General features: G+C 45.5%; 1 protein-coding gene across 1 annotated transcript in view; it reads right to left on the bottom strand.

Moving 5' to 3' along the window:
* LOC129867041 (ras-specific guanine nucleotide-releasing factor 1-like) overlaps positions 1–19,307 on the bottom strand; it is a 42,066-nt gene extending 22,759 nt beyond the window's left edge. Inside the window, exons 1-5 of the mRNA XM_055940143.1 lie at positions 18,654–19,307; positions 13,453–13,559; positions 6,464–6,611; positions 416–511; positions 55–308 (exon numbers count right to left, since the gene is read on the bottom strand). Of these exons, the coding sequence (XP_055796118.1) occupies positions 55–308; positions 416–511; positions 6,464–6,611; positions 13,453–13,559; positions 18,654–18,929 (881 nt within the window). The 5' untranslated portion in view covers positions 18,930–19,307. The remainder of the gene's footprint in view (positions 1–54; positions 309–415; positions 512–6,463; positions 6,612–13,452; positions 13,560–18,653) is intronic.
* Between the last annotated feature and the right edge of the window lie 226 nt (positions 19,308–19,533).

Below are 19,533 nucleotides of genomic sequence, written 5' to 3'. Positions count from 1 at the left end.
TGAGAGACAGCAGTGTGAGTGGATAGCTTGGTGTGATCATCTTCAGCTGCACACCTGTTGAGGAAGATGCTGCTGACGTCGTCGTGGGTGATGGGTGGTTTCTTGGAGCTGGCGGCCATACGGAGGGGTCGAAGGAAGTTGTTGACCAGAATGTGGAGCTGCTGGACATACTCAGCCTCAGAGTCCAGCATGCTGAACACCACCTGGTTCCTCTTCCTCATGCTCTCTGCATGGGGTGACCGGATGTAGTCCTGGATGATGGTTTTCCACTTCCTCCTGCACATCCAGCCTCGCAGGAAACTCTGCACCTAGTGGACCACGGGAATTGTGGGGAATGGAAGGTGATTATTTTCCCCCAACATTGGCAAGTATACAGAAAATAGAATCAAAAATATGTAATATGTAAAATATGTACTTTTTTGATTTTCTTGAGTTCAGAGTCATCATCTTCGCTGGGTTCGGCTGTTGGACTTGACTGGATCTTCCCGTTGTCTTTGTGCAGCCCAGAAAGCTGCCAAAGAGAACATCCACAGACAGGATAGACCAGTCATCATCCCTCACAACCTGCTCTCCAAGTTTCCTCTTCACTTGCCAGCGTATTAACAAAGTGACTGTGTCAAATGAGATTAGAGGCTGTCAGAGCTGCCAGCTCTGACATGTGGTAGTGGTGGTAGATATACTAACTCTATTCACCTGGCTGATATCTCTACATCAGCACTCATTTCCATTGGTTAGAAATGCAGATGTACTGTGCATACAAGATACAATCTTCGGCAAATCATTCGCAAGGAGATTCCTGCAAAAATATTATTTGAAGATGATAAATGCATTGAAATGCATTTAGTTCCAAGAAGGCGTAGCAGTCGGACGTGTATTTGTCTTGTCCCGCGTAAATAGTCCTCGTATTTTTTGTATACATTTCGTATATATTTTAATTTCACTTTCCATCTCGGAACTGAATATACATTCCCGCAACCGGCCTCACCCAATGTGGTACGGATCTGCTATTTTTTATACTTTAGAACCGTAACCCCAATCAGAAGCTAGCCAGATAACTAGCTACTAGCTAGTAGTCAGTTAGCCACTGCTGCGGTCTTCGCCCTTAACTCGGACACCAGCCAGCTTCAGCTCGGGCAAATACCTGCCAGTCTGCAGGCGCGATATCAACCCAGAGAATATAGGACTGCTTTTTCTCTACCACATCACCGGATTCCTGACGCAAGCTCTGGACAATTACACCGGATCATCGTCGCTAGCTAGCTGCAACCAGGTGGCTACTACTGGCTAATACCTCTGTCCCGAAACAAGCACCAGTTAGCCTTGAGCTAGCCTCGAGCTAGGCCCATCTGCCGGCTAGCCGAAGAGGCCTACCAGCGAATTATTGGGCTACAATACCTCTTTTGCCAATTGGACTGGACCCTTTATTGCCGACACGGAGCCCCGCCGATCCATCACGACTGGTCTGCCGACGTAATTGTCCGAGGTGGTTTCAACAGGCTTTTCCATTGCGACGTTTCTGAATACCCATCTGCTAATTATTAGCTGTCTTATCGGCTGCTATCTAAATAAATATACCGGACAATTTTTTTTTTTTTTTTTTTTCCCTGGGTCACTATATCTATTTTGCCAATTGGATCGATCCCCTCTACCACACGGAACCCCACTAATCTACCGACGGAAACGAACGAGGTGACAAAAAAAATAAAAAAATAAATAAAATAAAAACAGACCTCCATCCTATGTTATCTTGCTACCGATAGCCAGCTACCCGGCCAGCTGTCTGGATCGCCGTGCCCCCAACCAACCTCTACTCACTGGACCCTTATGATCACTCGATTAAGCATGCCTCTCCTTAATGTAAATATGCCTTGTCCATTGCTGTTCTGGTTAGTGTTTATTGGCTTATTTCACTGTAGAGCCTCTAGCCCTGCTCACTATATATCCAACCTCTCAGTTCCACCACCCACATATGCGATGACATCACCTGGTTTCAATGATGTTTCTAGAGACTATATCTCTCTCATCATCACCCATTACCTAGGTTTACCTCCACTGTATTCACATCCTACCATACGTTTGTCTGTACATTATTCCTTGATGCTATTTTATCGCCCCCAGAAACTTCCTTTTACTCTCTGTTCTAGACGTTCCAAACGACCAATTCTCATAGCTTTTAGCCGTACCCTTATCCTACTCCTCCTCTATTCCTCTGGTGATGTAGAGGTGAATCCAGGCCCTGCAGTACCTAGCTCCACTCCTATTCCCCAGGCGCTCTCTTTTGATGACTTCTGTAACCGTAATAGCCTTGGTTTCATGCATGTTAACATTAGAAGCCTCCTCCCTAAGTTTGTTTTGTTCACTGCTTTAGCACACTCTGCCAACCCAGATGTTTTAGCCGTGTCTGAATCCTGGCTTAGGAAGACCACCAAAAATTCTGACATTTTCATCCCTAACTACAAGATTTTCAGACAAGATAGAACGGCCAAAGGGGGCGGTGTTGCAATCTACTGCAAGGATTGCCTGCAGAGTTCTGTTTTACTATCCAGGTCTGTTCCGAAACAATTTGAACTCCTACTTTTAAAAATCCACCTCTCTAAAAACAAGTCTCTCACTGTTGCCGCCTGCTATAGACCACCCTCTGCCCCCAGCTGTGCTCTGGACACCATATGTGAACTGATTGCCCCCCATCTATCTTCAGAGCTTGTGCTGCTAGTCGACCTAAATTGGAACATGCTTAACACCCCAGCCATCCTACAATCTAAGCTTGATGCCCTCAATCTCACACAAATTATCAATGAACCTACCAGGTACCACCCCAATTCCGTAAACATGGGTACCCTCATAGACATCATCCTAACCAACTTGCCCTCCAAATACACCTCTGCTGTTTTCAACCAAGATCTCAGCGATCACTGCCTCATTGCCTGTATCCGTAATGGGTCAGCGATCAAACGACCTCCACTCATCACTGTCAAACGCTCCCTGAAACACTTCAGCGAGCAGGCCTTTCTAATCGACCTGGCCGAGGTATCCTGGAAGGATATTGATCTCATCCCGTCAGTAGAGGATGCCTGGATATTTTTTTTAAATGCCTTCCTCACCATCTTGAATAAGCATGCCCCATTCAAGAAATTTAGAACCAGGAACAGATATAGCCCTTGGTTCTCTCCTGACCTGACTGCCCTTAACCAACAGAAAAACATCCTATGGCGTTCTGCATTAGCATCGAACAGCCCCCGTGATATGCAACTTTTCAGGGAAGCTAGAAACTAGTATACACAGGCAGTTAGAAAAGCCAAGGCTAGCTTTTTCAAGCAGAAATTTGCTTCCTGCAACACAAACTCAAAAAAGTTCTGGGACACTGTAAAGTCCATGGAGAATAAGAACACCTCCTCCCAGCTTCCAACTGCACTGAAGATAGGAAATACTGTCACCACCGACAAATCCATTATAATTGAGAATTTCAATAAGCATTTTTCTACGGCTGGCCATGCTTTCCACCTGGCTACCCCTACCCCGGTCAACAGCACTGCCCTCCCCTCTGCTACTCGCCCAAGCCTTCCCCATTTCTCTTTCTCCCAAATACAGTCAGCTGATGTTCTGAAAGAGCTGCAAAATCTGGACCCTTACAAATCAGCCGGGCTAGATAATCTGGACCCTTTCTTTCTAAAACTATCTGCTGAAATTGTTGCCACCCCTATTACCAACCTTTTCAACCTCTCTTTCGTGTCGTCTGAGATTCCCAAAGATTGGAAAGCAGCTGCGGTTATCCCCCTCTTCAAAGGGGGAGACACTCTAGACCCAAACTGCTACAGACCTATATCTATCCTACCCTGCCTTTCTAAGGTCTTCGAAAGCCAAGTTAACAAACAGATCACCGACCATTTTGAATCCCACCATACCTTCTCCGCTATGCAATCTGGTTTCAGAGCTGGTCATGGGTGCACCTCAGCCACGCTCAAGGTCATAAACGATATCTTAACCGCTATCGATAGGAAACAGTACTGTGCAGCCATATTCATTGACCTGGCCAAGGCTTTTGACTCTGTCAATCACCACATCCTCATCGGCAGACTCGACAGCCTTGGTTTCTCTAATGATTGCCTCGCCTGGTTCACCAACTACTTCTCTGATCGAGTTCAGTGTGTCAAATCGGAGGGTCTGTTGTCCGGACCTCTGGCAGTCTCTATGGGGGTGCCACAGGGTTCAATTCTTGGACCGACTCTCTTCTCTGTATACATCAATGATGTCGCTCTTGCTGCTGGTGAGTCTCTGATCCACCTCTACGCAGACGACACTATTCTGTATACTTCTGGCCCTTCTCTTGACACTGTGTTAACAACCCTCTAGGCGAGCTTCAATGCCATACAACTCTCCTTCCGTGGCCTCCAATTGCTCTTAAATACAAGTAAAACTAAATGCATGCTCTTCAACCGATCGCTGCCTGCACCTGCCCGCCTGTCCAGCATCACTACTCTGGACGGCTCTGACTTAGAATATGTGGACAACTACAAATACCTAGGTGTCTGGTTAGACTGTAAACTCTCCTTCCAGACTCACATCAAGCATCTCCAATCCAAAGTTAAATCTAGAATCGGCTTCCTATTCCGCAACAAAGCATCCTTCACTCATGCTGCCAAACATACCCTTGTAAAACTGACCATCCTACCAATCCTCGACTTCGGTGATGTCATTTACAAAATAGCCTCCAAAACCCTACTCAATAAATTGGATGCAGTCTATCACAGTGCCATCCGTTTTGTCACCAAAGCCCCATATACTACCCACCACTGCGACCTGTACGCTCTCGTTGGCTGGCCCTCGCTTCACACTCGTCGCCAAACCCACTGGCTCCAGGTCATCTACAAGACCCTGCTAGGTAAAGTCCCCCCTTATCTCAGCTCGCTGGTCACCATAGCAACGCCCACCCGTAGCACGCGCTCCAGCAGGTATATCTCTCTGGTCACCCCCAAAACCAATTCTTCCTTTGGCCGCCTCTCCTTCCAGTTCTCTGCTGCCAATGACTGGAACGAACTACAAAAATCTCTGAAACTGGAAACACTTATCTCCCTCACTAGCTTTAAGCAGCAGCTGTCAGAGCAGCTCATAGATTACTGCACCTGTACATAGCCCATCTATAATTTAGCCCAAACAACTACCTCTTTACCTACTGTATTTATTCATTTTGCTCCTTTGCACCCCATTATTTCTATCTCTACTTTGCACCTTCTTCCACTGCAAACCAACCATTCCAGTGTTATTTTTTTACTTGCTATATTGTATTTACTTCGCCACCATGGCCTTTTTATATTTTTTTTATTTATTTATATATATATATTTTGTTTGCCTTCACCTCCCTTATCTCACCTCACTTGCTCATATTGTATATAGACTTATTTTCACTGTATTATTGACTGTATGTTTGTTTTACTCCATGTGTAACTATGTGTTGTTGTATGTGTCGAACTGCTTTGCTTTATCTTGGCCAGGTCGCAATTGTAAATGAGAACGTGTTCTCAATTTGTCTACCTGGTTAAATAAAGGTGAAAAAATTGAAAAGCCATAAATGTGTTGCACAAAAGAGCTGGGAGCTACTCAGAACTGTCTGAAGGTAAGTGTCCCCATTTACTTTGTATAGACTGATATAGTTTATTATTATGTTTGTGAGGAGGGTTGGGGGGTGGGATGGTGGTGTGGGGGGGTGGGGGGGGTGCACCGTGTATAATAAAGCCCTGTTCATGCATATTCAACACACCATTTCATTTCAAGCCCCACATTTGCACATTAAAGTAAAATGACTATTTGATCTGAAGAATACAGCAGGGAGCATAGTTTTATTGGAGGGATTATTTATGAGTGGAGATGCAAAGTGGAGCCCGGTGGGTCTGCACACATCTCTCTGTGACAGAGTGGCGCTCCCATTTCTCCTCTCCCAATCTCTCTCTCTCTCTCTCTCTCTCTCTCTCTCTCTCTCTCTCTCTCTCTCTCTCTCTCTCTCTCTCTCTCTCTCTCTCTCTCTCTCTCTCTCTCTCTCTCTCTCCTCTCTCTCTTTTTCTCTCTCTCTCTCTCTCTCTCTTTTTCTCTCTTTCTCTCTCTCTCTCTCTCTCTCTCTCTCTCTCTCTCTCTCTCTCTCTCTCTCTCTCTCTCTTTTTCTCTCTTTCTCTCTCTCTCTCTCTCTCTCTCTCTCTCTCTCTCTCTCTCTCTCTCTCTCTCTCTCTCTCTCTCTCTCTCTCTCTCTAATGATCAAATAAGATAGACATAAAGAAACAACTAGCACAGCCCTTATCCATTTCAGTTCACTCAGATGACAAAATCCTAGAAATCTTGAGCGGTGCTCCTGAGAGACATTTAACTGTACTGTAGTTGCCCTAGATCCCACACAAGCTCCAATCCATTTCCTGTTCAGTATGGCAAAAACATAACAATCCCCCACCGAGGCAGAAATAATCATTATGAATATTACCTCTGATTTTAGCCGTTCAATCTCTATTTCCCCGTCCTCTATCTGTTGTCGAAGTTGCTTAGCAACCGTTTTCTCTGTCTCCACGATCTGGAGTAGATGGAGATACTTCTGCATGAGCGTCTCATGCTCTGTGGCCAGGTTCCTGTAACTGTGGACAGGAAACACACACTCACACACACTGCAGCAACTCACCACAGACATAATTCCAAAGCTCCAGACACACTCAAGACTCTATATGCTCCCCCACATGCAGACTGTATACAGCCACCAATCCACCCCCGCCCCACAGACACACCTGTACCCATACAGCACTCTCAGGTGTGTAGGTCTATGCACATTCACATAATGGAGTGCTATAAAATATTAATATCCTTTGTGTTCAGTGAAGTGTAACTACAGTAGATTGTCTCGGCAGATAAGCAACCAAAATACAGCAGGCCCATTTGGTTTAGAACAGGAATGGGCAACTTTTATGGGGGTAGGGTCCACAAAAAATGGGCCATAGTGGCTTGCGGGTCTGCGTATCCCACCCATTTAGCTGCAATTCTACTCATTTTTCCATTGGGCAGAATGTTTTCCCTCAGTTTTATAGCAGATTTTCCTCAATTATACACATTTTGGCATGGGTGGAGAGAAATGTTTGCAGTTTTTAATATTATATCTGAGTGAGAGTGACTAACAAAATCAATGGGGGCCGGGTCGGTAATGCAACCATGATTTCTACAGGTTTAGATAGCTGGCCGATAGACACATTTTTTACATAAATAATGTTAGCTGACATGGGCTAATCGAGTGACTGTCAGTAGGCAGGTTTCAGTTGACCCAGGTTTATTCAACAAAAGCAATGTTGCAAAAAATATCATTGCGACATGTATAATGGAAATGGTAGATAGAGAATCCATTTTTATCTGTTAGACAGGGTTGGATTTTTCTTTTGTCTAACTTTATTTACTGTGACAAATGATGATGGAAACTGTTTTTCGAATAAATTATGTTTGCCGAAAATGTTTCAAGGTTGTCATGACTTCGGCCGAAGTCGATGCCTCTCCTTGTTCGGGCGGTGTTCGGCGGTACCTCATCCAGTACAACAGGAATCCTCACTAACCGTCCCTCCTGTACCCGGTTCCGGTACTCGCCTTTCCCGGAGAGTATGATGGAGCGGCGGCACGGTGCCAGGGCTTCCTGCTACAGCTGGACCTCTAACTGAGCACCGTCTATCCAGCTCCCCCGGGAAGGGAGAGGGTGGCCGTCCTCGCCTCGGGCCTCTCAGGGTCAGCTCTGGAGTGGGCCAACGCCGTATGGGGAGAGGGAGATGCGACGTTGGATGACTTCACGGACTTCACCTGCCGCTTCTGGGCAGTCTTCGACCACCCTCCCAAAGGTAGAGCGGCGGGTGAACGTTTGTGCCACCTAAGGCAGGAGATGAGGAGCGCCCAGGAGTTCTCACTGGAATTTTGGACATTGGCCGCTGGAGCAGGATGGAACGACAGGGCTCTCATCGACCACTACCGTTGTAGCCTGCGCGAGGATGTCCGTCGGGAGTTGGCCTGCAGGGATACCACGCTTAGCTTCGAACAGCTGGTGGACATGTCCATTCGGCTGGATGACCTGCTGGTCACCTGCGGACATCCAGAGAGGGTTCTGTCTATTCCTTTTCCCAGCATCACCGCTCCGATGCCTATGGAGTTAGGAGGTACTGAGCACAGGGAGACCGAAGGAGGGGCTCTCACGTGTACCATTTGTGGCCGCAGAGGTCACACTGCTGGTAGGTGCCGTGTTGGTTCCTCTAGGGTTCGAGGCAGCAGGCAGGACACTTTGGTGTCACCCCAGGTGAGAAGGCACCATTCTCACCCAGAGCCCTCTGTTGCACACATGTTTTTGTCACTTTTCCTGAGTTTTCCCCGCATTCCCAGCATAAGGCGCTCGTCGATTCAGGCGCGGCTGGGAATTTTATTGACAGATCATTTGCGGATCCCCATTGTTCCCGTCGTTTGCGGCTCCCCATCATTCCCATCGATTTATTGACGGATCCCCATCGTTCCCGTGGATGTACCTTTCCCCATTCACGCCGTAGATAGTCGACCATTAGGGTCAGGGTTGACTAGGGAGGTCACCGCTCCTTTGGGCATGGTGACGCAGGGGGGTCATACGAAGATAATTAATCTCTTCATTATTGATTCTCCTGTGTTTCCCATGGTGCTGGGCCTACCCTGGTTAGTCTGTCACAACCCCACTGTTTCTTGGCCACAGAGGGCTCTCACGGGGTGGTCGCGAGAGTGCTCAGGTAAGTTTAGGGGTTTCTGTTGTTGCAACTACGGTGGAGAGTCCAGACCAGGTTTCCACCGTGCGCATTCCCCCTGAATATGCCGATTTGGCTCTCGCCTCCTGAAAAAGCAGGCGACTCAATTACCACCTCATCGACGGGGCGATTGTGCGATAGATCTCCTGGTAGGCGCTGCACTTCCCAGGAGTCACGTGTATCCCCTATCACAGGCGGAGACGGAGGCTATGGAAACATATGTCTCCAAAACCCCGCGTCAGGGATACATTCAGTCCTCCACTTCACCCGCCTCCTCGAGTTTCTTTTTTGTGAAGAAGAAGGATGGAGGTTTACGCCCGTGCATTGACTATAGATGTCTCAATCAGATCACAGTGAGGTACAGTTACCCGCTACCTCTTATCGCCATGGCGATTGAGTCAATGCATGTGGCGCGCATCTTCACGGAACTGGATCTCAGGAGTTCGTACAACCTGGTGTGTATCCGGGAGGGAGACGAGTGGAAGACAGCGTTTAGTACCACCACATGGCATTATGAGTACCTCGTCATGCCGTACGGGTTGGTGAATGCTCCATCAGTCTTCCAATCCTTTGTAGATTAGATTTTCAAGGACCTGCACGGGCAGGGTGTAGTGGTGTATATAGATGACATTCTGATATACTCCGCTACACGCGCCGAGCATGTGTCCCTGGTGCGCAGGGTACTTGGACGACTGTTGGAGCATGACCTGTACGTCAAGGCTGAGAAATGCCTGTTCTTTCATCAGACCGTCTTTTCCTAGGGTATCGCATTTCCACATCAGGGGTGGAGATGTAGAGTGACCGCATTGAAGCCATGCGTAATTGGCCGACTCCCACCACGGTAAAGGAGGTGCAGCGATTTTTAGGGTTTGCCAATTACTACCGGAGATTTATCCGGGGTTTTGGCCAAGTAGCTGCTCCCATAACAAAACTATGACGTGGGGGACCGGGAGTTGTTGGCTGTCGTCAAGGCTTTGAAGGCGTGGAGACATTGGCTTGAGGAGGCTAAACACCCTTTTCTCATCTGGACTGATCACCGTAATCTTGAGTACATCCGGGAGGCGAGGAGACTGAACCCTCGCCAGGCAAGGTGGGCCATGTTTTTCACTCGTTTTGTTTTCACCCTTTCTTACAGACCAGGTTCCCAGAACGTGAAGGGAGACGCACTGTCCCGGCTGTATGACACAGAGGAGCGGCCCATGGATCCCACTTCCATACTCCCGGCCTCCTGCCTGGTGGCGCTGGTGGTGTGGGAGCTCGACGCGGACATCGAGCGGGCGTTGCGTACAGAGGCCGCTCCCCTCCAGTGTCCCGCTGGGCGTCTGTACGTTCCGTCTGCTGTCTGTGACCGACTGATCTATTGGGTCCACACGTCACCCTCATCTGGTCATCCAGGCATCGGTCGGATGGTGCGCTGTCTGAGCGGGAAGTACTGGTGGCCCACCTTGGCTAAGGACGGGAGGGTTTATGTTTCCTCCTGCTCGGTGTGCGCCCAGTGTAAGGCTCCTAGACACCTGCCAAGGGGTAAGTTACAACCCTTACCTGTTCCACAACGGCCATGGTCACACCTGTCGGTGGATTTCCTAAATGATCTTCCTCCTTCACAGGGTAACACCACGATCCTGGTCGTTGTGGATCGTTTTTCTAAGTCTTGCCGTCTCCTCCCTCTGCCCGGTCTCCCTACGGCTCTACAGACTGCGGAGGCCATGTTTACACACGTCTTCCGGCACTACGGGGTGCCTGAAGATATAGTGTCTGATTCGAGGTCCCCAGTTCACCTCAAGGGTCTGGAAGGCGATCATGGAGCGTCTGGGGGTCTCGGTCAGCCTTACCTCAGGTTTTCACCCCGAGAGTAATGGGTAGGTGGAGAGAGTAAACCAGGATGTGGGTAGGTTTCTGAGGTCTTATTGCCAGGACCGGCCGGGGGAGTGGGCAGCGTTCGTGCCCTGGGCTGAGATGGCCCAGAACTCGCTACGCCACTCATCCACTAACCTCACCCCCTTCCAGTGTGTATTGAGGTATCAGGCTCCTTGGCTCCTTGGCATCAGTCAGACTGAAGCTCCTGCGGTGGACGAATGGTTCCAGCGCAAGGAGGAGACATGGGACGCCGCCCATCTTCATCTTCAGTGCGCCGTGCTGCGCTAGAAAGTTGGTGCAGATCGTCACCGCAGTGAGGCCCTTGTGTTCGCACTGGGGGACCGGTCTGGCTCTCGATCCGAAACCTGCCCCTCCGCCTGGCCTGCCGGAAGCTGGGTCCGCGGTTTGTGAGGACATTTAAAGTCCTGAGGAGAGTGAACGAGGTATGTTATAGGTTACAGCTTCCCCCCAATTACCGCATTAACCCCTCGTTCCATGTGTCTCTCCTCAGGCCGGTGGTGGCTGGTCCGCTCCAGGAGGCTGAGGTGCGGGAGGTTCCTCTGCCCCCTCTGGTCATCGAGGGGGCCCGGCGTGCTCCGTTCGTTCCATACTGGATTAGAGACGTCGGGCGAGGGGCCTTCAGTACCTCGTGGACTGGGAGGGGTATGGTCCGGAGGAGAGATGCTGGGTTCCGGTGGAGGACGTGATAGATCCTTCTCTGCTGCAAGAGTTCCACCTTCTCCATCCGGATCGCCCTGCGCCTCGTCCTCCGGGTCGTCCCGGAGGCCGGTGTCGATGCGCGGTACTGTCACGACTTCGGCCGAAGTCAATGCCTCTGCTTGTTCGGGCGATGTTCGGCGGTCGACATCACCGGCCTTCTAGCCATTGTCGTTCCATTTTTCATTTTCCATTTGTTTTGTCTCGTTTTTCCACACACCTGGTTCTCATTGCCCCTCATTATGTGTTGTGTATTTAACCCTCTGTTTCCCCCATGTCTTTGTGTGGTATTGTTTATCTGTTTTGATGTATGCGCATGTTAGTCTGGTTGCGCTGGGTTATGTGTACCCGTTTTGTATTTCGTGTTCATTGTGCCGTGTGCTTTTGGTTTGCCTGAATAAAAGGCTCCGTGTGCTACCAAATACCTGCTCTCTTGCGTCTGACTTCCTTGCAGCCACTTACGGATACCTGACAAACAGTATGAAGCTTCACCGCACACATTGGCCTTTTGCCTGCTAAATAAAAATGTCAACTATAAAAATTATGTTTTTTGACTTTTAAGAATAGCTGAATTACTTTGCCTTGCTTTTCTGGTTGGCTGGATGCAAGTTTCACCATCCAATTATTTCAGATCTACAGGAGTGCAAGATTCACCATGGCACGGACCGTGGCGATACATTGGCACATGACAATAATTAGAATATGGCAAATATTCTTGCATTCTATCCATGCTGACTTTTGCGGGCTACCTGAAACATGAAAGAGATAGGTGGGAGGGCATGCAGGCTGTCTGCAATTTATTAATGTGCAATTTGCCTAAATGGGTAATGGAAACACTTGAACCAATTAATTTCTATTAGACACTGTAAGTTTTGGGAACAAGTAGATTTTTTGTTGTTGTGTGCCATCACGTCCAGATGTTTTTATCGACGCAAGATTGTTAAATGGAAACGCACTGTAGCAGGCAATTTTCAAATCTATTTTCTACTAGAACAGAAAACTAAAACAAAACAAAAAAAATCACTGGGCAAGTTATTGGAAACATGACATAACAAGCGAAAAACTGGTGATGTACAACCACATTTCGAAATTGCACCTTGTTTACTCTAGTATTCTAACTCTCAAATCCACAGTCACAATAGACCACCAATCATTACAACGCCACTCCTTTTTTCACAATGATTATTATACAGCAGCAGCAGCAGCATACCACCCTGCATATCACTACTGGCTTGCTTCTGAAGCTAAGCAGGGCTGGTCCTGGTCAGGCCCTGGATGGGAGCAGATGCTGCTGGAAGTGGTGTTGGAGGGCCAGTAGGAGGCACTCTTTCCTCTGGTCTAAAAAATATCCCAATGCCCCAGGGCAGTGATTGGGGACACTGCCCTGTGTAGGGTGCCGTCTTTCGGATGGGACGTTAAACGGGTGTCCTGACTCTCTGAGGTCATTAAAGATCCCATGGCACTTATCGTAAGAGTAGGGGTGTTAACCCCGGTGTCCTGGCTAAATTCCCAATCTGGCCCTCAAACCATCATGGTCACCTAATAATCCCCAGTTTACAATTGGCTCATTCATCCCCCTCCTCTCCCCTGTAACTATTCCCCAGGTCGTTGCTGCAAATGAGAACGTGTTCTCAGTCAACTTACCTGGTAAAATAACGGTAAAATAAATAAATAAATAAATACAGTAAACGACATCACCAGTCAGCCTGTTTCATTCAATGAAATCATTCAATACCAATTCACTACCAAGAGTTTAATAACAAAATGTGAGCAATATGTTTTAACATGAGCTACATGCATACTATTACCTCAGGGGACAAAAAAGCCAAACAAGGGGCCTTTGCACAGACCTTATCAATGCCCCTATCAGATTTTCTTTAGGATTTGTCCCCAGAACTGTATTACATTTACATTTACATTTAAGTGTCACAAAGCTTGCCTTAATGCTGCATGACACTTCTACCACACCTCAACAGAGTCAAGTTTCAAACCGTACATCATGCCATATCTACAGTAAGAGACTAAACCCAGCCATACAGCAAGCATCAATAATAGCCCATGTGTGTGTTGACGCAGTTGTTGACTGGATAGAGCAGAAGTAGTAGAGGCCTGGTACCTGGCATGTGTTATTGCAGCCACCCATTCATCGCAGTCCTTTACATCCTCTGTACGCAACTCCAGGGCTTTCTGGTTTTCATGGGTGAAATTTACCGTGAAATAGTACTGAAACACACAAAAAAAGCACAGGTTTAATTAGCTCGTAAACAGATTACTAGATTGCATGGGTAAGGATGCCTTTGTATGAGAAAAAGTATTTGTATTACTCCATAGGAATCTAGATGAGATAACATGTTATAACCACAAAATGCAATGAAAAGGTCAGACAATGCACAGTATAGGCGCTATACCACAAAAACAATTACACTACATGTATATTTTACAAGAAAAATATGAAGAGTGTTATTGGCCCTTAAAAATCTGTGTGCTGCAGACACACATTATTGGAACCATGAACCCTCTCACAATCTAAGCTTGTATCTATCCTTTCTCACTGTTGACATTAGAGGGGGTGGGAAAGGGAAACCCACATCCTCACCCACCAGCTCAATCGATGGGGCTTTTAGTGGGAAGCCTCCCCCTGACTGCCTGGCTGCCTGGGATGGCTCTGGTTCCCAGGAGGAAAAGCCATAAGACATGTAAGCTGGAGGCATTGCCAATTACATAACTGTGTGCTACCTGTTACCTAGCAACTCCACTCTGTGAGAATGGATAGGCTCTTAGCGCTTCTTGTCTCACTCCATTTTAACTAAGCAGGTCTTCTCTGCGCTGAATTCCCCAGCACCACTAGGTCTGTGTACAAACCATCACAGTCACGATCATAGACCATCCACCATCCATCACAGTCACCTCATAGACATCACAGATCATAGACCATCCACCATCCATCACAGTCATGATCATAGACCATCCACATTAGCTGACGGAACAAAAGTTCATTTCAGACCATGCCAGACTACTGTGTTGTGCATATAGTCAATTTCTACATGGTTGTTGTACATTTAACACTCCCTTAACATATGATGAATAATCCTTATTCAAATAAGAATATCATTGCACTTACAATTTTCTTGTAAAACAGTATGTTCTGACCACACCAAAACACACAACGACATAGCAAGATGGAAAAAGATCAGTGCTGCTTGGGAAAATAACGCCTACATTATCACATCTCACACATTGGAATCACGCTCAAGGTTAAAAACGTGACTCCTTGTGTGTACTTTGGCAGCAACCATGTTGAGTGAAAGCCAAGCCTTATCTTTGGCCTGCAGATGTCCAACAGGCGCCCGTCAACCTGCACCTCATCACTATTCATGGCTGAATGCTTTCCATCTTCACATTCATTAGGTATTCATCCTCCCTTCAAAGAGAATCTATTTGTGTCAGGGATGCATGCTTGTTGTTGTTGTAGTTTTCCTTCATCCTCTCTTTAAGAGCAGGGAGAGTGGCTTGTTTAACACATAGCCTGCTTCACGCTTTATGTTTACGGCTGAGTCATACCACTCACACACTTTCAATGGTTTCTTAACATATACAATCAATGCTGCAAACCTGATGATCTGAACTGAACAATTGTTTGTTTTGGAGATGTAAGTAATGAATAACATTTTTCTTGTACAGCTGGAAAATCAATGTTGTGATAATGGAATGTTGTGCCTGCTGGTTGAAAGTTGTGGATGACTTATGCTCCCCAAGGAAGGAATAAACAGGTTTCAGTCACCAGTAAGTGAGTCAATGTTGTGATACACCTTAAACCAACATCTGCTACATGCCTGTACCTGCAACCCATTCCCCTAACAGAATAACAAAAAAGCCAGAGCAGAGGCCTTTGTAATAAAACAATATCCCACCTGTCCACAAGAGCAACCAGGCATGTAGCGTCAATAATTTTCCTCCCATCTATGCTTCCTGTGAATTAGCATAGCATTAGCAAGTCACATATTATCCTGCCATATAATTATGCACAATGTTGGAGAACGGTGGTAAAATATACTCTATAGAGGCAATCTACTACAGCTTTTTGCTCATAGCAATAAAAAGTCCCAATATTCTGTCTGGCTTTGAGTGTCATCCACTCATTCAGCTACCTCAAAGTGGGGTGAGAAAGAACAGAACAGAAATACATCAGCCATCACTGGCTGCGGAATGCTAGAAAATGCTGCTGTTCTCCAAAGAGGAGTGACTGTGTTTTTCTATAAATGGGCCCTGACCCCTACGAGGTACTGCAAGGAACAAATTTAGCACAGATAGCGGTTGGTTGTATTAATAGGGGAAGGGAGTCGCGACGACACACAGATACTCTCTGCAGTCCCCGAGCCCTTCCACACATCATTATTTTAGATGCAAATAAGGTTGCCATAGGAACCTTGGGCTCAAATACATTAGTATTCTTTAGATAATGGCTTTTGGGGATACATACATGTGGGAATAAATGCTCAATCCAGAACTGTATTGACAGTTAAAAGGTCATTTAAACACCTGATTTTGATGCAAATATGAGAAAGGCAAGTCGTCCTGGGGCATTAATGCTCTCTTTAGAAAGCACTGGCACCCCTGTCTTTCTGTGCTCTCATCAATATGGTGGCCACTAAAGCCGTCAAACTTCACAACGACCTGCATCATTGCGTTTCTCTTCAGTAAAATTTCATGTAAATTTGCCAATGTGTGAGGGCAGAAATGGGAGTGATATAAATATGATACAGTTTGTATGAATAGTATAGATAATGTTCATTACAAACCAGCATACCATGACTATTGAAGATTATCATTAAAAGTCTACTTCTCTAAATCCTAGGGTTGTCACAGATTTAGGCTGTTGATTGTCTCTGTGCCATCCTATATCCTATCATTCAGGATACACTTGCTGTTGTGCAAACAAGTTGAATGGTCTCTGGTTATACATACTCATAAGACATAAAAATACAACTCATTCTTCTACAGATGCCATATCTTAATTTGAGCCAGTTTGCTACAGCAGGAAAATAATCATGCAGCAACAGGAAATGTGAATTATTATGTGGATTATAATTAATTGACATTTTTTGTAGGGGTTGATACATTTTCCGTTAGGGCAAATCAATTCTGACATTTTAAAGTGGAAATGACAAAAGAAGCCTTTTCCTGCCGTGCAGGAAAATAATTCTCAGCAACAAAAGAATGATCTAATTAAGAGATTTTGATGTTGTTTTGATAGTGTCTGTGGAGTCTGTATTTGAAGGAATGATCCATTCCCACCTGTCTCGCTTCATAGCTGCCAGAGTCAACAAGCTCTATTCACAACTTAATCTGTGTTACATAGTTCAGATTGTATTTGTCACACCCCATTGCATCCTACTACCATTTCCAAGCCAACATACATTACTACTTATAGCAGTTATTTATTAGAAAACAGAAACACCACCATACTCTCACATATAGTACAGGTGAGTGAGTGTTCATTGGTCAGTCAGTGTTCATTTGGTAAAAGATGAGCAATACATTATAAATTATATGTAATTATTTAATATACAGATGCCTAATCTGTTTTAGATAGCCATCCGATATTCATGATGAACAGGAAGGATCAAAACAAGGAAATTCCTAACAAATTCCTCTGTAACAATTTGCATGTTCGTGATATGAGGAGTTTTCATTCTCTTATGAGGGGACTGGGAGAGCAAAATATTAGCCACTATGCCACACACTGCTTTGTCAGCACAGGGACAGCTGTTCACAGGAAAGGCCTGGACTCTCTTTGGACTGCAGCCCTATAGAGTCATGGATAGGGACTGCAGACTGAACAAAACAGACACAAACAGAACCACTCATAGATAGAGCCTCAATCCAATGATCCTACACACAAAACATTCCACAATCATTACATCTTCCTTCATGTGCACAATACTTCTAACTATCCTATATCAGTAATAGAGAACACCAGGATTACAGCACTATTTTGTATTCTATTTTTCATTACTGTTTTTCTGTAAGGAATGTGAAACAAGTTGAGCCATATAAGAAGATGAAGGGTATCAGTTAACCATCTTATTTGAAGTAAGAACGTAGTATCTTATGGTGTTTACTTCTACAGATTTACTTCAGCATTATAAACCATATTCTTCCACATCAATGGGTATATTTCATTAGTTGAAAGTACTGGAAATATTACAGACCCTGGCCTACTGTATATTCATAATAGGCTTACAGTGAGTAGCCAATCAAGACAAATGATTACGTTTTATTTCATTTCTTCCAGATTTTTATTTTTATTTTTATTTTTTTCTTCCAGATCTGAACAGCCTCATCCTACCATTCACTGATCCCAATGTGAAGGAATAACTCAGCCCATTTCTTTGAGAGCAAAATGCAATGTACCAAAACATAAAAACACTAGTGATGATGACCCCAGTGCTCGCTTGAAATAGGCCTACGGTCTTGTTATTAAACACTATTTGCTGCAGACGCAGTTGCCAAGGTAGGATGCTATTAATATCAGTGCGAGTCTGGGAGAGTTAAATCAATACGTCAAACAGTGATATTACGTCCATGTCCCACAAGATGGCGACGCTGGGATGCAATACCTTTTTTCTTTAGCGCAATTTTGCTGAAAAAAAAAACAGTATCACCAAACTTGACTGTATATCAGTGAGATAACATTACGTTGGTTGCACAATGATATGTCCAGATCAACCACATTTCAAAACACATAGGCCTTTAGACTATGTAGGGTATATAGATTAAGGGATTTATACATTTCTATAAATCCATAATTTCCTATTAGTTGCTATTATATTGTTGTCTAAAATAAGCAAACCCGATGAAGGCACAATGCAGCAAAATCGCGAGGTAGCTCGGTATTCAATTTGGTGTTGATAATGGAATCATTAATCCGATGCACAGATTACATAACACACGCACACTGAGCAAACGACTCTGAATTTAATCTGATATAGGCCTACTGTAGGTTATAATTCCGCTGGATTGGAATGGAATAATTGCTGTGGATAAAGAGGAATAGGAAAGAAACATAAATCATAGCAATACTTCAAGTAGGCTAGACTACTCTTCAAAAAAAAAGATCCGTTACATGCACTGATAACACTGAACCGTCTGATTCACATGATCACCTGTTTTCAACCTCACCATGAGGATATCTGTACATCGGTAACTGGTGCATCACTCATGTTTATTCAATCAACCTGTAAATTAGTTACAGTCGTTCCCCCCCCAAAAGACAAATGAAACAATGTTATGAACTTGAATGTGTGTTATTCCTACCTGCTTTTCTAAACACTCCTTGGATGATTGTGAGGGTTTCGGTGACGGCGCTCTGTCACACACACATCCCTCCAACAGGTATAATCCCGCGGGTCGAGAGCTGGACTCGCTCTCAAAATAAAACAGCATATTTTGTAATAAAGCGAACCACTTTGTGTGCCATTTAGTGTTGTCTGAGCTCTTTTTGCTCAAGCAACCTCGCCTCGTACCATCCTTCTTTGCCAAAAGACCCAGGTAGGTGACATGACCATCATTAAATCGTATTCCCTTCTGCATTTTGATAAAGAGACTTTGGTTGAAAAAAGCTACTTGATCCTTACATCTTCTTAAACTCGGTCCCCAGACAGACGTGGACTTTCTGATTGCGGACAAGCAGTCCGCTCTACCCCCTGCATTTACCGTGTTGGCATGAAGGAAAAAGAGAGAAACAAAACGAAGAACACGGGTGTATCATCCTAAATTCGTTGACGAGCTTGTTAGGGCTTCGATTATCACATTCCTCCACAAAAAGAAAAATTAAACAGACCGACTGTCAATTTCAACCGAGACTGTCAAAGGAAGAGAATTACAGTGTGCGCGACGTGGTTTGTCGTATTCTCACGTGAAATCTCCAGAAACCAGTGAGCTCGGTGCTGAGCTAGGCAGGCAGGGAAGTCACGTGACGGGTCCTTGGGAAAGCACATTTCAGAACCTTGGACAACGAATTAAAAACAAGTAAAAGTGAAGACATTGCATGAGCTGTTTTTTTTCGCGCTTATTTCTCAGGTGTTTCGAATTAAACATGACACTTGACTACTCTCATTAAACAAACATGGAAGTTGTGTTATTGGCGAATTGCTACTTATTTTTTTATTCCATGAGGTGGAATGGTAACTCCTTG

This window comes from Salvelinus fontinalis, chromosome 12 (assembly GCF_029448725.1).
Source record: "Salvelinus fontinalis isolate EN_2023a chromosome 12, ASM2944872v1, whole genome shotgun sequence".
Lineage (NCBI taxonomy): Eukaryota > Metazoa > Chordata > Actinopteri > Salmoniformes > Salmonidae > Salvelinus > Salvelinus fontinalis.
Note: the sequence above shows the minus strand (reverse complement) of the source record. Positions and strands in the feature narration are given on the sequence as shown.